A 25,634-nucleotide genomic window follows, 5' to 3' on the forward strand; every position below is an offset into this window, starting at 1 on the left:
AGGGTGCATTTTTCATAAATTGTGCACGAAGGAGATGAATATGCATAAAAACAATAAAGGACATTTGTATGAAAAGCCAAGGCGATAGTTCGGTAGAACCGCTTACAGATTATAATCGCGCTAGTGTGCAAGCTGACGTGATATAGGTATTGTCTTTGTCTTTTGATTAAATCTTGTGACACTATTAGAAATCTCGCAGCCCATCGCTTTAAGGCTTGGAAAGATGAAAGCTTTGCTTATTATATAAATGAGTCCTTATATATGAGAGATATGAGACATAATCGCCCTGCCGCACGGTCAAAGCCGCAACGATCGATACATAATCTTGACATTGACAGTTCGCTACCGACTGTTGATATTGCACGTCATCTGCACACTGGAAAATGGACAAGCTCCTGGAGCTGATCATATTACTGCATATGGCAGATATGGTATCATCCACAAATGCGCTGACGCTTTTGCGCGAGAATACTAACGGATGATTGGAATATATAATAGATCTGCTTATTACCGTTCCAAAAAAGGGAGAACCCAGTTAATGCAGCAACTGGATTATTTATTCTTCAATACCCTCTAAGGTGCTATGTAAATAGCCCCTCAACCGTATTTAGTAAATAACAAGCAGGCTTCCGACTTAATTGATCGTGTGCCGATCATATCATATTGAAATATTGGGCGCATTCGTTACGACGAATACCCAAGCGAACATATTATCTATCTCTAAAGTTGACTGTTCAATTTTGCATTCTCTAATCTATCATATCCACATCATTTAAAAAGTGGTGCCACTAGTATAGTCGACATTTAAGAATACCAATTTGATAGTCTCACCGCACGACAAGGAGGTTAGGCTTGGAACCCAATGGAAGCGTCAAACGTCATACATTTGATTTTGATGGTTAAAAACTCTCAGAAGTCCGGACCAAGCGAGTTACGTCAACTGAAGGTGTTATTGTAAGCGGTTGGACCGCCGCAGCCGTGCTAATAATAACTATTCGTCAAGTGTTGTCTAAATTATATAAAAACATAAAAAAGTATATAATAGGGGACTGACCTACATTGTGAAAATTCCCCAAAATCCTAAATTAAAAATATGTATTCTTGTTTGATGTGTTTTGGTGCTGATGGTCTCGTTACCAATGCTACATAAAAATGTATTTAAATGTGTCATCTGTCACAAACATGTGTATTTCTGTCAATTGTCAGTATCATGTTAGTTTTTTCAATCTTCAGTAATTACCTACCGTAAAACTTTAAAATTAATGTTAATTTCAGTTCCTCAAAAAGGATTATGTTAAAAGTATTAAATAAAAATGGATGCATATGATATTTTTAAAAAGTTAACTAAAGGCTTGACGTTCAAACATCGCGTATTAGGTGTTAAAAATAATGTAAGTAAAGATAACCTTAAACTTAAACAGTAAACATAAACAGAATTTTCAATAGTACCTACGTGAATGCTGAAAATTTATTATTACATTTGATAATTATATAGAAATTACAATTGTTTGACAAGCTGGATTAGAAGGAAATAATTGATTTATGTAATTTAAAACTTTTCAGGACTATAAAATTAAGCCCATGCTGAAGAATGAAGACATAAAAAATGATATAGACTTGAAGAGGATTGAAGATGAAATTGAATTAAAACAAGAAATTGAATCTAATGACTCAGGTATATAAGTAATATAATTGTTATTAGGGTTCCTGAGTCTAAGCATATAAAACGGGTACCCTTTTAATATGGTTCCGCTGTGTGTCTATCCATCTGCAACTCTGTCTGTCTGTCATTGGGCTGTATTTTATAGATCAAAACAGGCAGCTGAAATTCTGACAGAAACATCAAAGATGACAAATACCGAATTCACAATCTCTTTCATATTATAAAAGGACTCCCTTTTTTTTTGCAAAAGTTTTAGATAATTTGTGTGTCTAGATAGACTGTGACAGCTGTGAACTTGTCGAAAAAATAGCGGAGAACTGTTAACCTCTACACTAAGACACTAAAACAAAGTGATATATAGAACATAGCTGTCATGCACACTAATTTAATATACCTGGCCTGTTGTCACATAATCTCACAGCAAGAGACTCAATCTAAATCATAGTTTCTCAACCTTATTTTGCTCACCGCCCACTTTGAGAATATGTGTTTTTCTAGAGTACTTTCATGTATTTTTTGCCTTTTTAGACTATATTTTTTAATCTACCCACGCCCCATCTGCGCCATCTCAATGCCCCCTAATTTTCTCTGGGTCTTCTACTGCACCCCCCTAAGTCTCAAACGCCCACAAGGGGGTGTTATCACCCACATTAAGAACCTATGATCTAAACATATAAGGTAATTAAATTATGTATAGCAAAATTATTTAAAAAATCCATAATTTTATATCTTATAACAATCTGACACACAAGTGCATCTCAAATTATTTATAACAAATATGGCCCAAAGCTAATTTTGATGCTTTTTAATTATTCAAATATTCATAGGCAGAGTTTGTTCTTTCACTTATTCCCATAACCCCTCCGTTGGGCAAGACTGCCACAAAGAGCATGGCGCCATGGCCAGTCTTAAGCTGTCTCACGTTACCGACACCAAGGTCAACGGGCTCAGGTTACACAATAAAATTTATTGCTTTTGAAGTGTTTGGGCTTCTTTATAAAAACGATTGTCAATGCTTTTGTTATTAAACAAGCTAGCCCTTTGTTAGATAACATATACAATAGATACTGCTTAATTTAAACAAATTTCCTTTAAAGTAGGGTTGTCATGCATTTTTTATGATTTTTTTAGATTTACCTACAGATTACATTTCGATTATTACTAATGAATGTAGTCATTTTTTATAACTAAAACATACATACTTCAAAGTTACTAATTAATAATAGAATAGTTACTAAAACATCATAGATAATACAAAAAAGAATTTTTAAATCGACTGCTACAGATAATTTTTAAGGCTGACCGCATTTTGACGGCTTGTCGTATTTTACACAGATAAAGTTTTAAAATTAAATATTTTTACTTTTATAGTCAAAAAATATCTGCTTGCCCTGCAACGGTAGTTTTTATTGCAGACATAATATGTCTGATTTGCACTAAAATTTGATTATGATTGTTTGTTTTATTTACAATACTAAACAATGTTAATTACTTAGTAAATAAGTAATAATTTTTATTGACAGTACACCCTAACAGTTAAGAGCTCCACACAAGGCAGCTATAATATTATATTAATGTACATTGTATTCCATGATGGTGTAGCTTTAAATTATCTAAATGCATCACACACGCAACAGGTAATATCATGAATCTTTTCCATCGTTCCATTGGTATACAACCCGACTTTGTATACCAAGAGATTTAAATGTATTGTGTGTAAATTTATCGAAATATAAATGTATTTTTGTATCGGTCTGTATCTGAAGATTGTGTGGTGTGTGGTGTTATGTTGATTTTTATGGAAAGATATAATGAGATGTATTGTTCTATAGTGAACATCTTTATAGCTGCAGTATGTGAAGAGCCTTAGGCATATGAAACATAGTTGTCATACACTTACTATCAGGAAAAAAAATATTATTTATCAATCCAGTTTTGTGTTTAGTTTAATAAAATTTGAAGACAAATCAAACAGGTCAAATTCTGGAAAGCCTTCAAGTTTACTTATGAAGTTAGATCGAGTTAAAAAGAAAGATGACAAGCACTTAAATGTCTCAAGTTATGTTAATAATTTGTAACAGGATCTCAAACTGAATCACATGCATCTGAAGAATCCGAGGATGAGTTACAAATACTAGAAGGTGTGAGAATTGAAAAGAAAAAAGACAAAACGAAGAAGAAATCAAAACTTGATCCGGAGAAATTGAAAAAAAAATTAGAGCTAGAAGAGGTGAGTGGTTGTTCTTCTAATTAGCTTTTTTAAACCAACAATTCAAATTCAAATATTTTTATTCAAAATAGGATGCGACATCACTTATTGAAAGTCAAACAAACGGCCTGAGAAGAATTTCAGTGGGCTTTTGTTTTTTCGTCATAAATATAGTTACAAAGTAATTTTGTACAATTAAACTTATTATTTAATAGCTTGGGGGTGGGCACAACAAACTCCGTGGGCTTTTTTTTTCATCAAAAATATATTTATTATTATTATTATTATTATTTGAAGAGGGTGGCTATTTCCTAGTCCTAGAAGGTTCCTAGTAACACCGCGTCCAGAATTGGACTATTGTGTTCGCCACTCATACTAGAGCTCATCGTCAAGCCCTACCGCCTTTACGAACCGCAGTAGTTCCTTGACGCGAGTGTTGCAAACACTATCTGGAGGTACGAAGTAGTTGCCAAAGATTGTGTTACGCTTATGCATTAGTGGGCCGCAGTCGCAGAGTAGATGAATAGGTGTTTCATCATCCTCAAGGCAGAACCTGCAAGCCTTGTCGCTTCTGATGCCGACCACACTGAGGTGCTTGTTTAGGCGACAGTGCCCGGTTAGCATCCTAGTGAGTATGCATAGATTTTTCCTGTTCAATGATAGGGCTTCATTCGCATAGCTGCTGTTGAATGCCCTTATCAGTGCTTTAGAGTGGTTTAAACCTGAAGAGTTGTTCCAGCGTTTAAGTGCTTCTTGTTTACATTGGTTACTCAGGGTGTGTCGGATGGCGCTCTTTGGCAGTCCACAAATGGGTTCCGGACCATATCGGACTGCTTTAGCCCCAGCTCTTGCGAGCTCATCGGCCATTTCATTGCCTATGATTCCGGCGTGCCCTGGGACCCATCTGAGAATCACTCTGTTTTTCATGCCTAATGAATTCAGGCATTCGACGCAATTATTGACTAACTTAGACGACGTCAAGTCAGCGTCTAAAGCCAACAATGCTGCCTGACTATCAGAGTGAATGTATATGTTATGATTGAAGTAGCCTTTTTGGATATTGGTTTCCGCGCATTCCAGGATGGCGTACACCTCTGCTTGAAATATGGAGGTAAAGCTTCCCAGGTTTGTGCTGGATTTAAACCTGGGGCGTTCTCCATAGACCCCACAGCCGACTTCATTTTCCATTTTGGACCCATCGGTGAACCACATGAGGCTCCCGTCCTTCCACGTGACTTTGTTGTTCATCCAGTCGTCCCTGGAAGGTAATTCCACGATATAGTGTTTAACAGAGATTAATTGTGGAATCATCTGATCAGGTAACATGCCTAATATGTGGTCTCGCATAACTGAGTCCTCTAAGGTCCTAAGCGTTTGCGACATCCAGTTACATGAACCCCCCTGGGCGATTGCCCTCAGCATGCTTGCCTTCGCCTCTTGCTGTATGAACAGTGGAAGAGGCGGTAGGTTTAGCATTGCTTCAATGGCCGCACCAGGAGAAGACGTCATGGCTCCGGTTACCAACATGCAGGCAAGTCTCTGCAGGCTATTTAATCTGTCTGCAGTTGTTTTCTGGTTGGCTTTGTTCCACCACACAATGGAGGCGTATGTGATTGTTGGTCTCACAATTGCTTTGAATAGCCATAGGAGGATCTTGGGGCGCATTCCCCAATGTCTCCCTACCAGACGTCGACATACACCCAAGGTTGTTTTAGCCTTTTTCACGGCTTATTCGATGTGAGAATTCCATGTGAGTTTCTGGTCGAATGTGACTCCCAGATACTTAACCTCAGCTGAGAATTCCAAAGTAGAGCCGTTCAAGGTGGGAGACTTCAGTTTGTTAAGTCTCCGTTTCCTCGTGAATGGCACAATAACAGTCTTTCCTGCGTTGACTGACAGTTTGTTGGCTGTACACCACTGTGAGATGGTGTTTAGCGCCTTTTGCAGTATAGAGCTTAGTAAGCTTTGGCAGAAACCTCTGACGATAATAACTAGGTCGTCTGCGTACCCTAGTGCATCAATTCTGAGTTCTGCCAGCTTACTAAGTAGTTCGTCTACTGCTAGTGTCCATAGAAGTGGCGAAAGAACGCCACCTTGTGGGCAACCTCGCGTAGTGTATAGCTCCAGTGATGTCCCATGGAGGGAGATTAGAGCTTTGCGATTTGAGAGCATTGACCTTACCCATTTGACAGTGGTGGAGTCTACATTTTTGTTAATTAGTCCCTTCACCAGCGTGTCTGTCGGGGTATTGTCAAAGGCGCCCTCAATGTCTAGGAACGCACAAAGTGCAATCTGTTTGTCTTGTAACGCCTTCTCGACTCTATCCACAAGTTGTAGAAGGGCCGTTTCTGTAGACCTGCCTCTACAGTAGGCGTGTTGAGAACTATGAATGGGCTTTAGGCTTAGAGCATGCTCTCTTATGTGTCTGTCCAAGACTTTCTCAATAACCTTCAGGAGAAAGGAGGTTAGGCTAATGGGTCTGAAGGAGCTTGGCAGGGAGTAGTCCTTTCTGCCTGCCTTAGGTATAAATAGTACTTTAGCCCTAGTCCATTGCTCTGGAAGATAGCCCCAGGCAAAGCTTACCCGGTATATCTTGACTAGTAGCGGTACTAGGATATCCAGGCCTTTTTGAAGAAGCGCTGGAAAAATGTTGTCTAGACCGCTTGACTTGTAGGGTTTCAGAGTCTTGATGGCGCACCTTATATCCCGGGGTCTGATTATCTTTGCCGCTCTACGCCAGTCCTCGTCAAGAGGCCGTTGTGTAGGCGTTGCTACAGTTGGTTGATAGGTAGCCCCCGGAAAGTGGTGGGCCATCAGTACTCTTACGTTTTCTACGTCGTCGGCTGTAAAAGATCCATCTGGTCTCTTAAGCAGGCCGATTTGGCTAGGTTTGTCCTTGGCGAGCAGTTTGTGTACTCGGGATCCTTGGGGAATTTTTGTTATATCCTCGCAGAACCTCTTCCAAGATGCTCGTTTGGCCTTCCTAACTTCTCTGTTGTAATCTGTTAGGGCTTCTTTGTAAGGTTCCCATTCTTGGGTTTTTTTAGCCCTGTTAAACAGCCTTCTGGATTTCTGCCTTAGTTTGTTCAAGTTTGAATTCCACCAAGGCACTTTCCTGTTTGAGTGTTGTAAGGAGAGAGGGCAGCTAGCCTCGTAGGCGTCAGTGATGCCATCCGTGGTTATTTTCACTGCCAACTCTAGCTCATCCAGGGTTCTGATGCGCTTAGGGATATTCTCCAAATTACTCCTGAGTTTCTCTTTATAGACAGTCCAGTTTGTTTTCTTTGGATCCCTAAAAGTATATAGTTGTTTTTCGAGGCAAGTCAAGATGTCGTATGCTATGTGACGGTGATCCGATAGCGAAATTTCATCACTGACTCGCCAGTTTGATATTCGCCTGGCAATGTTGTCGGTAGCGAAAGTGATATCTAGAACTTCCTGCCTGTTTGAGGTAACGAAGGTTGGCTTATTACCTCTGTTTAGTACCTGTAGGCCGTTAGTGTCTAAGAAATTAAGAAGTTGCTCACCTCTGTGGTTGACGTGGCTGCTTCCCCAAGTTGTGTGGTGCGCATTGACGTCGGCCCCGACAATCAGTTCGGCGTTGTTGCGTCGTGCATACTCGACCACTCTCGCCAATTCTGTTGTCGGGTCTCTTTCTTCATATGGAAGGTACGCCGAGCAAACGATCACTTTGGTGCCTTCCCAACCTTCGAAACAGAAATACGCCGCAACAAGGTCGTCGGTGCAGACCTCTGTAACAGGTAAGAAATTAGTGTTCTTGTTGAAGACTATACAAGCTCTGGGTTTTGATCCGCTGGTATTGTAGATTAACTTACCAGCGGTGTTCAGTCCCAGTATTTTGCCGGTATTGACCCACGGCTCTTGTAGTAGGCCAAAGAGGATTTCACCACTCGCAAGGCATTTCTCCATTACTGCAGTAGCAGCTTTGGCGTGGTGGAGGTTTGCCTGGAGTATCCTCGCCCTATTTCTGCGGAGCGTCATTGGATCCCACCGGAGGTGGAAGGCTTAGGTCGGTCTGTCTTCTGGTATGGGTGTTTCCGCCCGCGGCCAGAATTAGCCCGACTCTGATCCTTCCCTCCCCTGAGGGGACCTGAGACGTTCCTCGACATCGGCCCTTTGCCCCGGAACGTAGTTGTGGGGGCAGCCGGCCGTAGCGGGGTCTTTGAGATCCCGGATGTTCCCGGTCGCACAGGCCCGCTGGTCTGGGTGGGTTGCTGTCCACTCGCTGCTGCGGAACCCTCAGAGACGCCCTTGATCTTAAAATTGATCTTTCTAAAACCAAGGGCAGCTCTGCACTCGGACTCTTTCAGAGTCTCCGCGGAGGGATCGTCCAAGGAAAAAGTGACCACTTGGCCTCCCTTGTCCTCCCTCGCGTGGAGCACCTTCCAGTGTTCCGTGTTCAGTCCCGCATTTTGCGCTCGGATCAGCTTCAGTGCCTCTTCGACTGTGTCAGCCTCAGTATTCGGCAGAAAAGTCGTGGCTATGGAGGGTTTGGGCAGTTGTTCCTCCGACATGCATGAGAGCTCTGCCTCCGGCCACGGCTTCAGATCCTTGACTTTGTCCACAAGCCACTCTCGGCTGAAGTCATTTTCGCAAGTCACTAGAATCCAGCCAGGCTTGTGGGCAAAGCCCAAAAATGTCGGCCCAGTACCTTGTTCAGCCCCGGTGATCAAGGCAAGAAGTGCGCGGCGCACTTTCCGCATTTCGTCCTCGCTCATAGTATGGGTATGTCGAATGCCCACACGTGAGGACCCGGTTACCTCCTTGAAGCTAGGTCTTCCCGAGGTTGACTGAGTGTCATCTAGCCTGGGTAACTTCTTCGGCTGGGTTTTCGGAGAAATCTCCTCTGACCTGCCACTTTCGCTTTCGCTTCAGGTGGTGGAGGGTTGTGACCTGCTTTCTGTAGGTCATTCCAAGGCATTTTGGCTAACGCCTTGGCTTCCTCTACAGGCATGTCCGTTTGGAGAAGCTTTCTGAATCTTTTCCGGCCTGCACCGGACAGCTTCTTTGGCTTCGTCTTTATATTTCTCAGTTTCGAGTCTGTTTCCGTAGGCGTTGTGGTTTCCTTAACGGTTGCCAGCTCGCCTGGGATTAGTCTTTCGGCCTGAGGTAAGTTTTCGGTTCCCTTGGGGGCGTCTTGCCGCTCACCCTCGGGTTCCGAGATAGATAGGTTTGCACCTATGGTCGACAAAATAGAATTTAAAACGTTATTTTCCTCCACTTTGTTCCCACGAGAAGCTAGGGAAATAAAGGTCACGAACCAGCAGAGCCCCGCTTACTGGCCGAAGGGCATAAAATAACACTCCGAGGTGCCCAGGTATCGGAGGTACACCGTTAAAGTCTGAGCTCTCCCCCAGACACGCAGCCCTCGTCACGGTACGTCTCACAACTTGGCTTGGATTCCCTCCTCCTTTATCCGGGCTTGGGACCGGCACCATACCAACCCTTTGATATAGGGAAGGATATGGAGGCGGAGTTTTAAAAAAAAAAAAAAAATTTACAAAGTAATATTGTACAATTAAACTTATTATTTAATAGTCTGAGGGTGGTCACTCTATTCCCAATCTGTGGTATCATTAAGAAAGTCATTTATGTTATAGTAACCTTTACCACACAAACGTTTTTTAACAATTCTATTGAATAATGTAATACTTTTGTTTTGAACATTTTCTGGGATCTTGTTAGTACATCGTTCCGATGTCTTGAATATAGAATCCTTAAAAATTCAAATTTTCTTTAATCAATAGTTTCACAAAAGTCAGGCCTTAATACTAAATTTATTATGGCTTCACCACTCAGCTGAAAAGATGCTAAGAGAAGCTCAGCCAAATGTTTGTGATAACAGAGAGACTCAATATTAATGATTGTAATGAATGTATTACAATTCATATGAATGATTATGAGAAATCTATTTCATTGCCAAGCAGCCTTATCATTCATTAAATCTTTTAAGCTGTAATTTTTATATCTAATAAATTTATTTATTTTTCGGCGCCCACTTGTGCCGTGAAGGAGTAATGTGTAAACATTATTGTGCTTCGGTCTGAAGGGTGCCATAGCTAGTCAAATTACTGGGCAAATGAGACTTAACATCTTATGTCTCAAGGTGAGAGCGCATTAATTGTTGTGTCATTATGAATTTTTCGGGTTTTTCAAGAATCCTCAGCGGCACTGCATTGTTATGGGCCGGGCATATTAATTACCAATTTTGTATGTAAGTACTTCTTTAAAAAAAATTAACAAAAGAAAACAACCGACTTCAAAAACACTATTCCAAAACATTAGGTATAATATGCACTTAAAAGTATAAAAATAATTACGTATTTTTATACAATCTAATTCTAGTTACGATTATTGTTATTTTTGGAATCGGTGTCCTCCCGCCGCGACCCACTCTCGCCTCTCGCCTCCTTACGACTCAGCAATCTCACCTTTAACTATGTAGTTACAAACCTATCTTATATGACACCGACTCCAATAATTCTTGTATTACTATGACTTAGTAGTAGAAGTTTGAATACAAGACTGTAGTAGTTTAACATCTCTGTTACCATAGTTAGGTTGGCTGTTGTTTTGTATTTATAAATACCTTCAATATAGATATCACTTCACACTATACTATAGTGAGATTTATCGACTAATGTCGCAGCGCGCGCGCATTGTAAATAATTCATACTCTTTTTTTTTCCAGATGAATTACAAGTTAAATAATATGGTGGATGGATATATGTCATATAGATAGAACAAGCTTATTAATAGATATAATGTTTTTTTTATTACAGCATAATCGTTTCCGCAACGAACATGGAATTAAGGTTGTAGGGCGTCATGTACCATGCGCCTTGAAGGACTTCAATGAGTTGGTTTCCAGATATAATGTTTCTAAAGCTCTTGTTGATACTGTTGTACAATGTGGATACACGGAACCCACACCAATACAGAGGCAGGCTCTGCCATGTCTGTTGGAGGTTAGTATAGTTAATTGTCTTCATGGGGACTCATAGGATAATGACTGTTCCCACTATTGCTGCATGACCCTTTTTCGGATTTATTGATTCCTTGTCTATGCCGGCTGCTGATGTAATTAATAATATTCTTAAGATAGAAAGTATTTTCTTATAATATAAAAGGAACAAATGAGTGAATTGGTGTCCTGGTGGTAAGTGATCATAACTGACTATACACTCTTGTAAGATACTGAATTACAAGTGTTGCTGGTATATATTTGCTTCTTTGAAGGTAATTCAAGTTATTCATTCATGGAATTAAAAAAAAATACATTAGAATGAATCACAAAGTAATGTTTAAGCATTTACCACCACTTTGGTAAATTTGAGTGTAGTTACCTTAACTTGTTAAAATATGAAGGTATTGTGATATTATAGAAATAAGATTCAAGCAAATATATGGCAGGTGTTTATTTCGACTAATAAAGCTTCATTAACATTAAAACGAAACCTTTTTAATTCAAGATAGTAAATTATGCAGTAACAATTAATTTACTTAAATTGATAATTATTATCAACATTTATATTATTATTTATTTATTTCGCACAACATTTGAAGGAGAGCACAACATAACTATAATATACTAATAGTCATTACTCATAATATAATTCTCTTCCTTCACACTACTATAACAAAAAGGAAAAGTACTTATCTGGTGATCTGTTCACTCCTACGACTCGACCAGGGCTGGGACAGACAGTGACGTTTTCAGAAGACTGTAGTGCCATCTGTTAGTTGCCCCAACAATGAAAGCTTTGTCAGCTGTCACTCGCTTTGAAACCTTTCAACTTTTCTTTAATTGTGTCACTGCCCACTGCAACTGGTCATAAAATGGCGGCTACTTCTAGCGTTTGCGCATGTATGTAGCTCTCGTGTTGCATTTTGCACTACTAAATATAGATTTAAAGGATAGCCTTTATATTCTATGTTGTGACAAAATTAAATAACTAACTCTACGCGCAATTTCAAACATGGTAAAAAATTGCAAAACCTACATTAAAAAGTAGAGTTAGTTATTTAATTGCGTCACAACATAAAAAATTAATTTTATAATTTGGAGGTTATATATAGTTATTGTCGTGGCCAATCTCCAGATGGCGCTAGTTTCAAATAGACAGCTCATAGTGCGTAGAGAGGGCTCTCTTTTCCCTATATATTATTATACTCTTTGGACTCGACTAACAATGACCCACAAATGGTTGGGCACTGGCTTTTATAGCAGGAACAAAGAACATCTGCTCTATTGAACAGGTGTCAATAGGCAGTGAGAAACGAGTGACATCCTTTGTTTGTACAAGGAACACCTGTACAAAATTAGTCAAGTAAACTACTTTTTAATCTTAATGATTTAAATATATGGAATATCACCTATAATTATGTTCCGAATTAAATATTCGAATGTAAATAGTGTAAAAGTTAGTTTTATCAATGATCTTATAATTTGTATCACAACCGAACCAACTTTCGGAATTAAGGAATCTTAATTTCACCCAATAAACATAATATAGTGCTAAAAAAACTATAAAGATATAAAACGCTCAAAGTTTTCATTGGAATACTCCCTGATGCAAAAATATTGATGTTTGCAGGGTCGTCAGATAGTGGCCACAGCCCCCACTGGTTCAGGAAAGACAGCAGCATTTTTACTGCCTCTGTTTCACATACTCGGAGCACCTCAAGGTGGACCTAGAGCCTTAGTTCTCTGCCCTACCAGGGAGCTGGCCCATCAGATATACAGAGAGGCCCTTAGACTATCAGCCAGCACACAACTCAGATGTAGTGTTGTTAAAAGTGTCAAACAAAGCAAAGTCAAGGAGAGAGAGTCGACAATTAGGAAAAGTGGTAAGTGTCTAAGTGATTGTCAATTTAACAACTAACTAATTAATATAATTAAAAAAAAGAAGTGAGAGTTATCACTTTAAAAATAACAAATTGTTTAGATTTGAAAGAGCAACATCTTAAGTCAATTTCCTAATATGCAAATACTTGGGTTGAGCAGGTTATCAACTGTAAAGTAGATACTGCAGATGAAGCCACAACCTGAGAGTTGCACAAGTCACTCGAACGGTTGGCTCAGTGGATGAGCGGTCGCACGGAACGCGAGAGGTCGCGGGTTCGAGTCCCGCATCGTTGGAGTGGTTTCTCACCTTGAACCTTTAATATTTCCACCCCGTTCATAGATCCTGCTACATATTCGATTTATTTTTAATTCAATGGGCTGCCTTACAAAGGTTCATTTGTTTTATAATATTCAGGCTCAGGCATCAAATATTTTGGAATTGTTCCTAAAATCCGCAATTTATTAAAAATCAATGATTGAAATTTCTGAATGTAAATTTTAATAGGCGCCTGTAAATTGATAATATTTAGCCTGTAAGTTATTTAAGATAATGTATAAAGGTGTTTTACCTATGTTTGATGTGTGTTAATTATGAATAAAGAATTTATAAAATGAAATGATAAAATGTTATAGTAATTCCAATGACTTTTTAATTCTATATATTATATAGACAATGCACCTCATACAAAATCAAAGCCGAAATATGGCACATGCCACAAATGACAACATAATAACCATCGACTGTTATGTCTATACATTTCTGATTGTGTCCTTTCATCTGTCCCATTCTGACAAGAGGGTATTGCTGGGGACTTGTCAATAATATTGTACCATATTTAATGAAAAAATATTCGTTTTATTAAATTACTTCCGCTTTTTGCATCTCAATCTTATATAATAAAATAACCTTACCGATGATAAGTCACACCATCTTTTTTTGAATCGTTAATGTATTATTTAAGCACTTTTTATAGCACACTTAGGCATGTTGATTGACAAACAGTTGACACACGACTAAGGAAAGTGTGCTTACATTGTCTTTAAGCACACTCTTGCCGTTCCGTTATCAGACTGCGAATGATATGTCCATATGTACAGAATGTCATTGAGTAATTCACATAAAAATGAAATTATAAGTGAGTCTGTAACATTAGAGATGTTACAGTTAGTTACATTAACTGGTGTAATTTGTTGTTACAGATGTAATTATAAGTACACCAAACCGTCTCTGTTATCTGCTGAATCAAGACAATGTTGGCATTTCACTAGATAAGTATGTCTCTTTTGATTACTACTGTATCTTTCAGTTTGGTATAATACCTATATTTGTGTATTTTTATAGACTGATTTTTTTAAAGTTTGTATATATGTATCTATTATTTAGTTATTTTACCAGTGGGAGGTTACTGTTTATTTTTATATGAAAATTCGGTAATCTGTTGCATTCTATGCAACTATAATAAACAATTTAACAGTAGGTAGATACTGAACTTTTTAATAACAGTAATATGTTGCATTATAAGGACCGTTAATAAAAAATCTCAAGGAAGGTATTAATTAAAAGTAATTCACAATCACATACATACACACACACACACACACACACACTTGATATAAAATTAAGTTCTACAATAGTATTATTATAAACTAACTTTTTATATGAAAATAAGAGACAAGACGAGCAGGACGTTCAGCTGATGGTAATTGATACGCCCTGCCATTACAATGCAGTGCCGCTCAGGATTCTTGAAAAACCCCAAAATTTCTGAATGGCACTACAATTGCGCTCGTCACCTTGAGACATCAGATGTTTAGTCTAATTTGCCAAGTAATTTCACTACCTACGGCGCCCTACAGACCTAAACACAGTAATGCTTACACATTACTGCTTCACGGCAGAAATAGGTGGCGTTGTGGTACCCATAATCTAGCCGGCATCTCGAGCGTCTCTCGAGTTAAGTTCTGTGGATTTTGTGATGTATTAAAAAAATATCAGTCTAAAGTTTTTTGAAATCTAAAATGGTTACGGAATAATCTCCTAGTATACACTTAACAATTACATCCTGTATATGTATATATGGGTATATATCGATGGTTTTCAGAGTTCAATGGCTGATAGTGGACGAAGCGGACAAGATGTTCGAGGGTTCGGTGGAGGAGGTAGACACGTTCCGCCAACAGCTAGACGTGATCACTCGCGCGTGTTCGGCCAAACTGGCCATGTTTAGTGCCACACACACTCCGGCACTCGCTAAGTGGGCGCGACACAACATGCGGGGTTTGATCAACCTCACCGTAGGCCATCGGTAATATTTATTTTATTTTATTTTATTGGGGAAACAAACAGTACAACTTAATACACTTAAAAAATTAAAATATAGATCAGTGACCAATAAAAGTTTCCACAATTAAATAGTGCATAGAAAAATGCGAGCAAATTAATTACAATTTAAAAGTACCTATTTGTATTGAAAGTAATAAATATTAATTAAATATATTGATTTGAAAATAATTACAGAAAATTATTGATGGTTTTAGTTGTAATAATAATAGCATACATTTACCCCCTTATTCATAATAGTCTACTAACTTAAAGCATTGCTAGTTCTCACTCTCTCTTCTTCTATTGACCTAAGTCAGAATGAGAAAAAACACTCCTAAGCGGCTGTTTAAAGTTAGCGGACCATTATGAATAAGGGGGTTATAAGTTAGAAAAGAGATGCAATGTTATTCAATACTAATGAGAATAAATTAAACTAAAACATTTTCTTAATTTATTCAATCAACTTCTGTAATGACTGAAAAATAATCAATTGAACAGTATTCTTTGTTAGTTAGTCAGTTATTCCTTATTTCCTTCGGCTTTAGATAGATAGATATTTTATTTAAAGGCATAAAAGGCATTTATTTTCTCAGAATTGATTCCTTTAGAATTCTTTTTGATGTCATTTCTAATATAATACTAGATACTACTACCGCTTCGGAAACAAATGGCGCTCTGAGAGAGTAGAAGCGGCGCAATAAACTCTTCCAGCATTCTTTTTTTGCGCTTTTTTTTGCGATTTGTTTTTTTAGTAATAATATACAATATTGTATTGTCATTGCCAGGTAGCGTACATGTCATGCCGATGACAGGCGTATGACGCAAAGAAAAAAAAAACAAATTGTTGGTTTTCATGACTATCTCTATAGTTTAATTATGCGTGTTATTTAGAGATAAATTAATTAGTTATAATTTATAACTAACGCATTTTTTTTCCATCCCATTAAATACTTATTTTTTATATTTCAGTAAATATTATGTTAGAATCAAACGTTGATAGACTATCTGTCACTACGTTTTTTGAAATATCCTGTGTGTTTATTTTAATACGTCATTATGACGAAACGGGCATGAAGTGTACGCTCCCTGTTCATTGCTAATGCTATAAAATAATCGTAATGTAGACCTTGACTGTCCGATCACTAAGATATTCAGCTGTGGAGTAATAAGATTTACGACAGAGCCATTTTTTTTATAAAACACTAGCTGAGCCAGCAAATGTTGATCGTAGATGGGTGAAAATTTGAAGTAATATGTATTTTTTAATGCTGACTCATAATCAAACAGATTAAAAAAAAAAATTGGTGTGGACCCTTAACATTTAGGTGGATGAAAAATAGATGTTGTCCGATTCTCAGACCTACCCAATATGCACTCAAAATTTCATGAGAATCGCTCAAGCAGTTTCGGAGGAGTTTAACTACAAACACCGTGACATGAGAATTTTGTATATTAGTATTAAATTTATTTATAGATAATGGCTGAACAGTGGTTGGGACTTTATTATAAAAGTGGGGCTTTATTATATACATAGCTTGTATAGAACTAGAGCAATTTATTATTGTAAGTGTATACCGCCCCCCCACTGCATCATATGAACAATTCCAACATAGAATGGAGGAGGTACTATCAAAATTTAGCAAAACTAGCAAGTCAATTATAGTGTGTGGAGATTTTAATATAAACTTGCTTGAACCTTCGGCCAATTGTACTAGCCTTAAAAACTTATTTCAAAGTTTTAATTTGTTCAATGTATTTTGGGAACCTACTAGAATCACTTCTACAACAGCAACCTGTTTAGATAATATTTTTACAGAGGTTACTATTACTAGTAAACTCATAATTAATAATCTTCAGTCTGACCATAGTGGGCAACTTATAAAAGTAAATACAAGATTGGACAATGTCAGACCAAAAAAGGTGACGATTATACCAGTTACGGGTAGCCGTCTTGAGAGGTTTAGAAATAATTTGGTAAATACGATACCATTCTTACACTGTGGTGAAACTGCTAATTTTCACTATAACTTAGTCTTCAATTCCTTCTGTGAGGAATTTGACAGGATTTTTACTCCAGTAACGGTGACAGTAAACAACAAACATAGTTATAATAATTGGGCAACAATGGGTATCCACAAAAGTCGTAAACGCTTATATGACCTTTATTATGAGAAACATTACAATAATAGTGAAGAATTTAAAATATATGTAAAAAATACTCCAAGCTTTTTAAAATAGTTTGTCATGAAGCGAAAACACGTTTCATTGCAGATAAAATTAAAAACAGTAATAATAAAGTAAAAGCGACTTGGAGTGTAATTAACAATGAAACTGGTAGATCGAATTGCCGTAACACCTCTATCTGTTTAAATATTAATAATCGCGTTATAAATTCGGAAATAGAAATTGCAAATGAATTTGATAAATACTTCTCCGAAATCCCGATTGTCACGACCAAATACCTTAACTCTTCGCCAAAAGCAGCATATGATATGCTTAAATTACACGTACCAGTATCTTCTACTGACTTGAAATTTAAGTATGTTACAGGTAGCGATATAATAAAAATCTTCAAATTAATTAACCTAAAAAATACAAAAGACCTATGGGGCCATTCGACTAATATTGTTAAATACATACTTGACATTATAGCACCTGAATTAGCAATAATATTTAATGAATGCATAGATGAGGGTGTGTTCCCTGACCTCATGAAATACAGCAAAGTTATACCTTTGTTTAAATCGGGCAGTTCTTTTGACCCTGCTAATTTCAGACCTATTTCAGTGCTGCCTGTTTTTAGTAAAATTTTTGAAAAACTTTTGCTTCAACAGCTACAAATGCATTTTTGTAAATTAATGAACAAAAATCAGTTTGGTTTCACTAGGGGTTTATCAACAATTAATGCGGGTACTAGACTCATTGAGCACATCTTTGACGCCTGGGAAGAGTCACAGGATGCATTGGGCATTTTTTGTGATTTGTCAAAAGCATTTGACTGCGTCCACCATGAAACTTTACTCCTAAAACTAAAGCATTATGGAGTGAAAAATAGAGCCCTAAATCTGTTAAAATCATATTTAAGCGAAAGAGTTCAGATAGTCGATGTAAATGGCAAACGGTCTTCGGGTAAACCTGTGCGAATAGGTGTTCCACAGGGTTCTATTCTCGGTCCTTTCTTGTTTCTTATATATATTAACGATCTACCGTTTGTGGTAGATGATAGCCATGAGATTGTATTGTTTGTTGATGATACTTCACTTATTTTTAAAGTGAAGAGACGTGCGGATATTGATGACGAGGTAAGCAATGCACTCTCAAAGATAGTGCGTTGGTTTGAGACGAATAATCTGCACTTAAACAGTAAAAAAACAAAGTGTTTACGGTTCATTACACCAAACACAGCGGAGGTACAAACCAACGTACTTATAAATGACCAGAGATTGGAACTTGTGGACACTACGGTCTTCCTGGGTATCACGTTAGATAAAAAGCTTCAGTGGGGTCCACATATTACCCATCTAGCAGATAGACTCAGCTCTGCGGCATATGCAGTTAGAAAGATTAGAGAGTACACGAATGTTGCGACCGCTAGATTAGTGTACTTTAGTTATTTTCACAGCATCATGACGTACGGTATATTACTATGGGGTCATGCTGCTGACATTGATATAGTGTTTGCTCTGCAAAAGAGAGCTGTTCGTGCTATATATCAGCTTGGTTATAGACAGTCTCTCAAAGAAAAATTTAAAGAAATAAATATTATGACTGTTTATTGTCAGTACATTTATGAAAATATAATATGTATTCACAAAAATCGTCACCTTTTTGCTCTTAATAGTGATTTTCATTATTATAACACTAGAAATAAGGGATTGCTTGTAACTAATTCTAGTAGGCTTCATAAGATACATAATAGCTTTAAGGGTAAATGTATACACTTCTACAATAAAGTCCCAGCCACTGTTCAGGCATTGTCTATAAATAAATTTAAATGTTTTATAAAAAAATGGCTCTGTCGTAAATCCTATTACTCCACTGCTGAATATCTAAATGATCGGACAGCCTGGGACTAGATTGTGATTATTTTATAGCAACTGTACAATATTGTATATTTTTATTGAAAAGAGCGCAAAAAAAAAAGAATGCTGGGAGAGTTTCTTGCGCCGCTTCTTCTCTCTCAGAGCGCCATTTGTTTCCGAAGCGGTAGTAGTATCTAGTAGTATAAGAAATGACATCAAAAAGAATTCTAAAGGAATCAATTTTGAGAAAATAAATGCCTTTTATGCCTTTTTACACTTTTAAAATAAAGTCCCAACCACTGTTCAGCCATTTACCCCTTATATGTATCTTTTTATATATTGCATACCATCCAGACTTAAAAATAAAAATTTATATAATAAAAAAAAGATCTCAAGCTAATTACAGTCTTTAGGTACGTAATGGGCGGTCTTATTGCTTGAAGCGATCTCTTCCAGACAACCCAAAAAACAATACGGGTTACAATAAGTTATTATAACAGGTATCTTGAAAATAACCTCTGTAAATATTCCTTTACTTAATTAAAGTTATTTAATAATTACAATAATATTATATACATTCTTATGTTTAATGTAAAAAAATAAAAAGAAAAGCGTTGCGTAGACACATCGCCTGTTTGTGTCTTCGCGGTTTTAAAGGAGTTTTCTACCACTTTCTTCCGGGATGATACGACAAGGGTACCTTCAAGGCGCATACACCTTCCTTAAAGGACGGCAACGCTCCTGTGATTCCTTTGGTGTGGCAAGGCGAAGGGAACGATGGCTGGTCCATGCGTCAACTCGTGAACGGGTGCTGCTTGTGGTGCCAGGTCGACCTGTTATAGTAAATAAATTATTGCATTTGTGTGTTAAATGTTTCTGCAACAATAAATATTGATTCAATAGTTTTTTAAATTTAACTATATATATAAATATAAACTAACAAGGATATGTCTTTTTAGACACCCCAATTATAGGTGCAAATCGAGATGAAGTAACAAAACGGGCATAAACAGAGCATTAGATACGTCTAGGATATTAATATTAAAACATTATTAAATAAGAAAAAAATATCGAAAGAGACGAGAGAAAAATTTAATGACATAACATCACCAACAAATTTCTTCTACAATAAACAATATAATTGTAAAAAAAAGTAATGTAAAGTTGTTAGAATCTCATTGTAGTACAAGGTCTCTGTAATATGGTCGTGTTTGTGTGTCGTATAGAAATGCAGCAGCGAGCAGTGTCCAGCAGGAGCTGGTGTTCTGCGGCAACGAGAGTGGCAAGCTCCTGGCCTTCCGGCAGTTGGTGCAGCGAGGTCTGAGGCCGCCGGTGCTAGGTAACGAACCACATTGTACTGTTATTTTTATGGAAAAGGAGGACAAACGAGCCCTCGAGTTGGACTAAACTGAACTCCATGAAGATATTCCCCATTAAAATCTGTTCATTAGTTTAGGGGTTCACTGGGAACAAACATCAGGACACTGGATTTATATAGCTGACCCAGCAAACGTTGTAATGCCATATAAAGTAATAAAAAAATTCAATATTTGAAATTTTTGGGGTATAAAATAAATGACGACCGATTTTCAGACCAACCAAATATATCGTACTACAAAGATTACTTTCGATTGCCATCTTGCAACTCTATTGCATATCTGTGGACGGAATAGAATAATATTAAAATCGCTGAAGTTATATGTTTATTTTAATGCTGAATCATAATAAAATAAAAACGAATTTTTCGTCAAAATGATAAAAAAAATATTTAGGTTTGGGTGGGTTTAGGTTGATAAGGGTCACCCCTTATCATTTAGGGGTATGAAAAATAGATGTTGGCCGATTCTCAGACCTAGCCGATATACACACAAATTTCCAAACAAATCGGTTCAGCCGTTTCGGAGGTGTTTGTTAACAAACACCGGGACACGAGAATTTTATATATTAGAAGATGAGTTGATAGAGATGATATAGTAACGTTCTTGATAATGTAATTTATGTTCATAGGCACATAAGTGAATTTGCTAGAAACTGTCATAACCATAATATTAACACCAGGAACAGACATAAACTTATAATGCCTACACTCGGCTAAGTCGAAATAGTAACCCTTTTGTGGGGCGATGTATATGCTTTCACAACAGATCCCAGAAAAAGTTCAAAACAAAAGTATTACGTTATTCAAAAGAATTGTTAAAAAAAAGTTTGTGTGGTAAAGGTTACTATAACAAAATGACTATCTTAATGATACCACGGATTGGGAATGGAGCGACCGCCATCAGGGTATAAAATAATAAATTTAATTGTACAATATTACTTTGTAAACATATTTTTTTAATAAAAAAAAAAGCCCGCTGAGTTTGATGCATTCATTCTTCTCAGGTCTGAGGCATTCGTTTTGGAATGGGTGGTAGTTTTTGACTTTCCAATAAGTGATGTCACATCCTATTTTGAATAAAAATATTTTAATTTGAATTCAATGTATTGCAGTTTTCGTCCAGAGCAAGGACAGAGCCAAGCAGTTGTTCAAGGAGCTGCTGTACGATGGTATCAATGTGGACGTCATTCACGCGGACAGAACGCAGGCACAGGTACGTGGGTTCACTCGTTCATAACAGTTACTATAAATCACTGACCTCTACTAAATACCACTGGACTGGCGGCTGTCAAAGTGCTTTTGTGTCTGTTTGATATTCGCCATTTTGGCGCTGTTGGCCATGTAGCGAGAGTCTGCGGTACTAAAACTAGTGATGACAACCTCAGCAAACATCGATAGATGGTGGGAAATTATTTACAAAAAAAAAATGTGTACTTTATTACGTTGATTCTTGAAGTATAAATAACACGGCAAACGAACGAAATTAATTCAAATTCCAAAAATACTTCAGATTATGATACGTTCCTTCGCAGCCCTTTGTATTATACGTCAAAATTAGTTCTCTGGACGCTCGCGAGTGGCGCTTCAAATAGGCCCAAAAAATTTGTTGTCAAACATATGGAACAGCCTGTCCAGTGGTATTTATACAGGTCAGTGCTATAAATAAATGTAATACTTTATAATGAACGGTAATTGCAAGAGCACACGATAGAAGTGAAACCTTAGCCTGTCTCACTCCCCGTGTAGGTATCGAAAAAGTAAGTGCGTGCGGCGGCCACTTCAACGGGGCTTTTCAGTAGGGACTCACGGCGAGCACCGAGCAGGGACGCACGCCCGAGCTTTGTTCGTAACCTACTTCACCGATCCGACCGATATTTAAAAGTAGTTATTATAAATATTTATTATTATTATTATTATTATATTTCTTCAATTAACACTTTAAATTTGCTCTGACTGTTCGTGCTATCTTAGTCGATTCGAGCTCACTTTACCCGAACTAGCGTTAGATAGCCGAATTTTATAGCTCAGTCTGCTTTCAATACAAATAATGTAGTTAGCGTGCTTGAAGAAGCAGAAGCCGTGAAGCAGTAATGTGTAAGCATTCTTGTTTCGGCCTGAAGGGCGCCGTAGCTAGTGAAATTACTGGGCAAATGAGACTTGACATCATATGTCTCAAGGTGACGAGCGCAGTTGTAGCGACGTTCAGATTTTTTGTGTTTTTCAATAATCCTGAGCGGCACTACATTGTAATGAGCAGGGCGTATCCATTACCATCAGCTAAACATCCTTCTTGCCTCGTCCCTTATTTTCATAAAAAAAAAAAAAACAAGATTTCTCTTCATAAAATAATATTTTTATTAAAAAATTAAATTGGAACATTTGTTGGTACGCCAGCGAGACAACGTGGTGCGCAGTTTCCGCGTGGGTCGCATCTGGGTGCTGATCTGCACGGAGCTGATGGGGCGTGGGATGGACTTCCGCGGTGTCAACCTCGTCATCAACTACGATTTCCCACCGTCCGCTATCGCCTACATACACAGGTAAGTTCATGAATTGAGCGCAACAAACTTATGGATTACGCTAAGCTTAGACAAGTATGGTGATTGGTTTATAAATGCATATTAACAAAATTTATGAACGATGCGGGGCTCGATCCCGCGACGTGAGAGTGCTCTTTCACTGAGCCACCCGTTCGAGTGACGTAAAGTTCAGAAGTCTTGATATCAAGTCTTTGTTCAACTCTCATCAGGTTATCAACTGTAAAGTAGTGTAAATGAAGCCACAACCTGAGAGTTGAACAGAGACATAAAAATGATTATCAAGATTTTTGATGTTTTTTTTTTATTGATGATCTCCTCATGTCTAGGGTGGGGAGAGCGGGTCGTGCGGGAGCGACGGGAAGGGCGGTCACATTCTTCACGCAGGATGACGTCGCTAACTTGAGGAGGTACGTTTTATATAGGTATATACACACGTCTGCATATTCCCGAAGGGGTATGCGTGTGTATCACAACCTCATTCACATCTAGGTGCCAAGTGATGCCTATTCCCCTAGCATCACCATCATTAGCCGGAAGACGTACACTGCAGGACAAAGTCACCGACGAATATAGCCCAGATGATTGCAAAACTTGATTCGTGGGAGCAAAATGGGTGGTAGTTTTTGACGTCCAATAAGTGATTTTGAATAAGAAAATATTTGAATTTGCATATGATTGAGACGCGCACCACCTGTCAGCCGGTCATAGCGCCATCAAAACAGATGCTTGGATTGTCCATCAATCCAGTGCTCTGTGAATGGCTTGATAGCTTGGTGCTGCGTGTACAGTGTTCCCCACAATACGCCACAAACTAAGCTGTTGTCCTTACCATCTGGATTTGTGGCGTCCACCACAGTACGCTCTTCAAGGAGCCATATTGTGTAATGAACTTCTTTATCCATGTTGCATGTTGAATGTTGCGACCGCTAGATTAGTGTACTTCAGTTATTTTTACAGCATCATGAAGTACGGTATTTTACTGTAGGGTCATGCTGCTGACATTGATATAGTGTTTGCTCTGCAAAAGAGAGCTGTTCGTGCTATATATCAGCTTGGTTATAGACAGTCTCTCAAAGAAAAATTTAAAGAAATCAATATTATGAGTGTTCATTGTCAGTACATTTATGAAAATTTAATATACGTTCTCCAAAATCGTCACCTTTTTGCTCTTAATAGTGATTTTCATCATTATAACACTAGAAATAAGGGATTGCTTGTAACTGGTTCTAGTAGGCTTCATAAGATACATAATAGTTTTAAGGGTAAATGTATTATATGCTTTCATAATAAAGTCCCAGCCACTGTTGAGACATTATCTATAAATTTAAATGTTTTATTAAACAATCGCTCTGCCGTATATCTTACTACTCCACAGCTGAATATCTAAGTGACCCTACAGCCTGGGACTAGATTATGATAATTTTATATCAATAGCAATGACAGTACAATATTGTATATTTTATTTAAAAGAGCGCAAAAAAAGGATTCTGTGAGAGTTTCTTGCGCCGCTTCTTCTCTCTCAGAGCGCCATTTGTTTCCGAAGCGGTAGTAGTGTCTAGTATATTAAAAATTACATGAAAAATAATTTTAAAGGAATCAATTTTGAGAAAATAAATGCCTTTTCATGACGATATGACCTCGACAAATAGTAACTCACCTAAAACGCCGGTGACTCTTACGATTCTGCTGGTGTTGCAAGACAATATGAGTGGCGGTGATTACTAACCATCAGGTGGCCAGATGACCTGTACTCTGGTTTGTCCTCCTCTTCCATATATTCCATTAAAAAAGTATTAAGTTGTGAGTGATGGGTTTGCAGCATAGCGTCTGTGATGAGGCAGTCCGGGTGCGCCGTGCCCGAGTACATGCTGGCCATGAAGCAGGACCCCAACAAGAGGAAGCAGCTGATGAAGAGAGCTCTGCGCAGAGACAAGATCTCCACTGTGCTGGAGAAACCGGATAAGTTAGTACTTGTTAATAGATTAGTGTAAAAGGAGTTGGTAATTTAAACGCACTCAATAAAATTGAAATAATAGTTGGCACTGCTGTAGTGCCAACTAACTAGTACGAATGAAGTTAACTAAAGATCTGAATGCTATGTACTATAGTTATTTATCATTATAAAACTATCATTATATTGATTATTATATAAAATAACTTTACTAACACGGTATGTAGTTAAATAAATGTAATTATTAATTGGGATATCTTATGACAGTTCATGAGGTTGATAGCGCTTGTTAACACATCGCCTAATCAGTATACTATTGCTGACATTAGGTAGTTCAAGAAAAGTATAGTTATTGAGACGCATTTGGATAGCATAGTTACATTACATTAATCGTAACCTTTATCTGTAAACAAAATATTACGATGACGTTATAAATAACGTAACACATTTACTAATAATAAATTCAATATTTTCAGAAGAAAGCTAGACAAAGAAACTCCCGATTCCGAGAAAGCGAAAACAACGGAGGAAGTTAAAAGCGGCAAAAATAAGAAATTAAGAAGAATAGAGAATAATAATAAGGAAGGAAAGAAGAGTAAGAAACAATTAGAGAAGGGAAAGAAGATCATGAAGAAGAAAAAGAAACCTAAAAATAAATAGATATTTTGAATTCATAAAA

The 25,634-nt window shown here is 37.6% G+C and overlaps 1 protein-coding gene across 1 annotated transcript; it reads left to right on the forward strand.

Moving 5' to 3' along the window:
• The first annotated feature begins 1,219 nt into the window (after positions 1 to 1,219).
• On the forward strand, positions 1,220 to 25,634 carry LOC126979523 (probable ATP-dependent RNA helicase DDX52). Its single transcript, XM_050828849.1, has 13 exons — positions 1,220 to 1,391; positions 1,564 to 1,675; positions 3,745 to 3,893; positions 10,676 to 10,861; positions 12,491 to 12,743; positions 13,942 to 14,014; positions 14,844 to 15,047; positions 20,313 to 20,425; positions 21,577 to 21,677; positions 22,859 to 23,004; positions 23,331 to 23,411; positions 24,824 to 24,967; positions 25,432 to 25,634. Exons 1-13 carry the CDS (start codon positions 1,314 to 1,316, stop codon positions 25,613 to 25,615), a joined length of 1,824 nt encoding a protein of 607 aa, XP_050684806.1. The 5' UTR covers positions 1,220 to 1,313; the 3' UTR covers positions 25,616 to 25,634.

Source organism: Leptidea sinapis, chromosome 3, assembly GCF_905404315.1.
Source record: "Leptidea sinapis chromosome 3, ilLepSina1.1, whole genome shotgun sequence".
NCBI lineage: Eukaryota > Metazoa > Arthropoda > Insecta > Lepidoptera > Pieridae > Leptidea > Leptidea sinapis.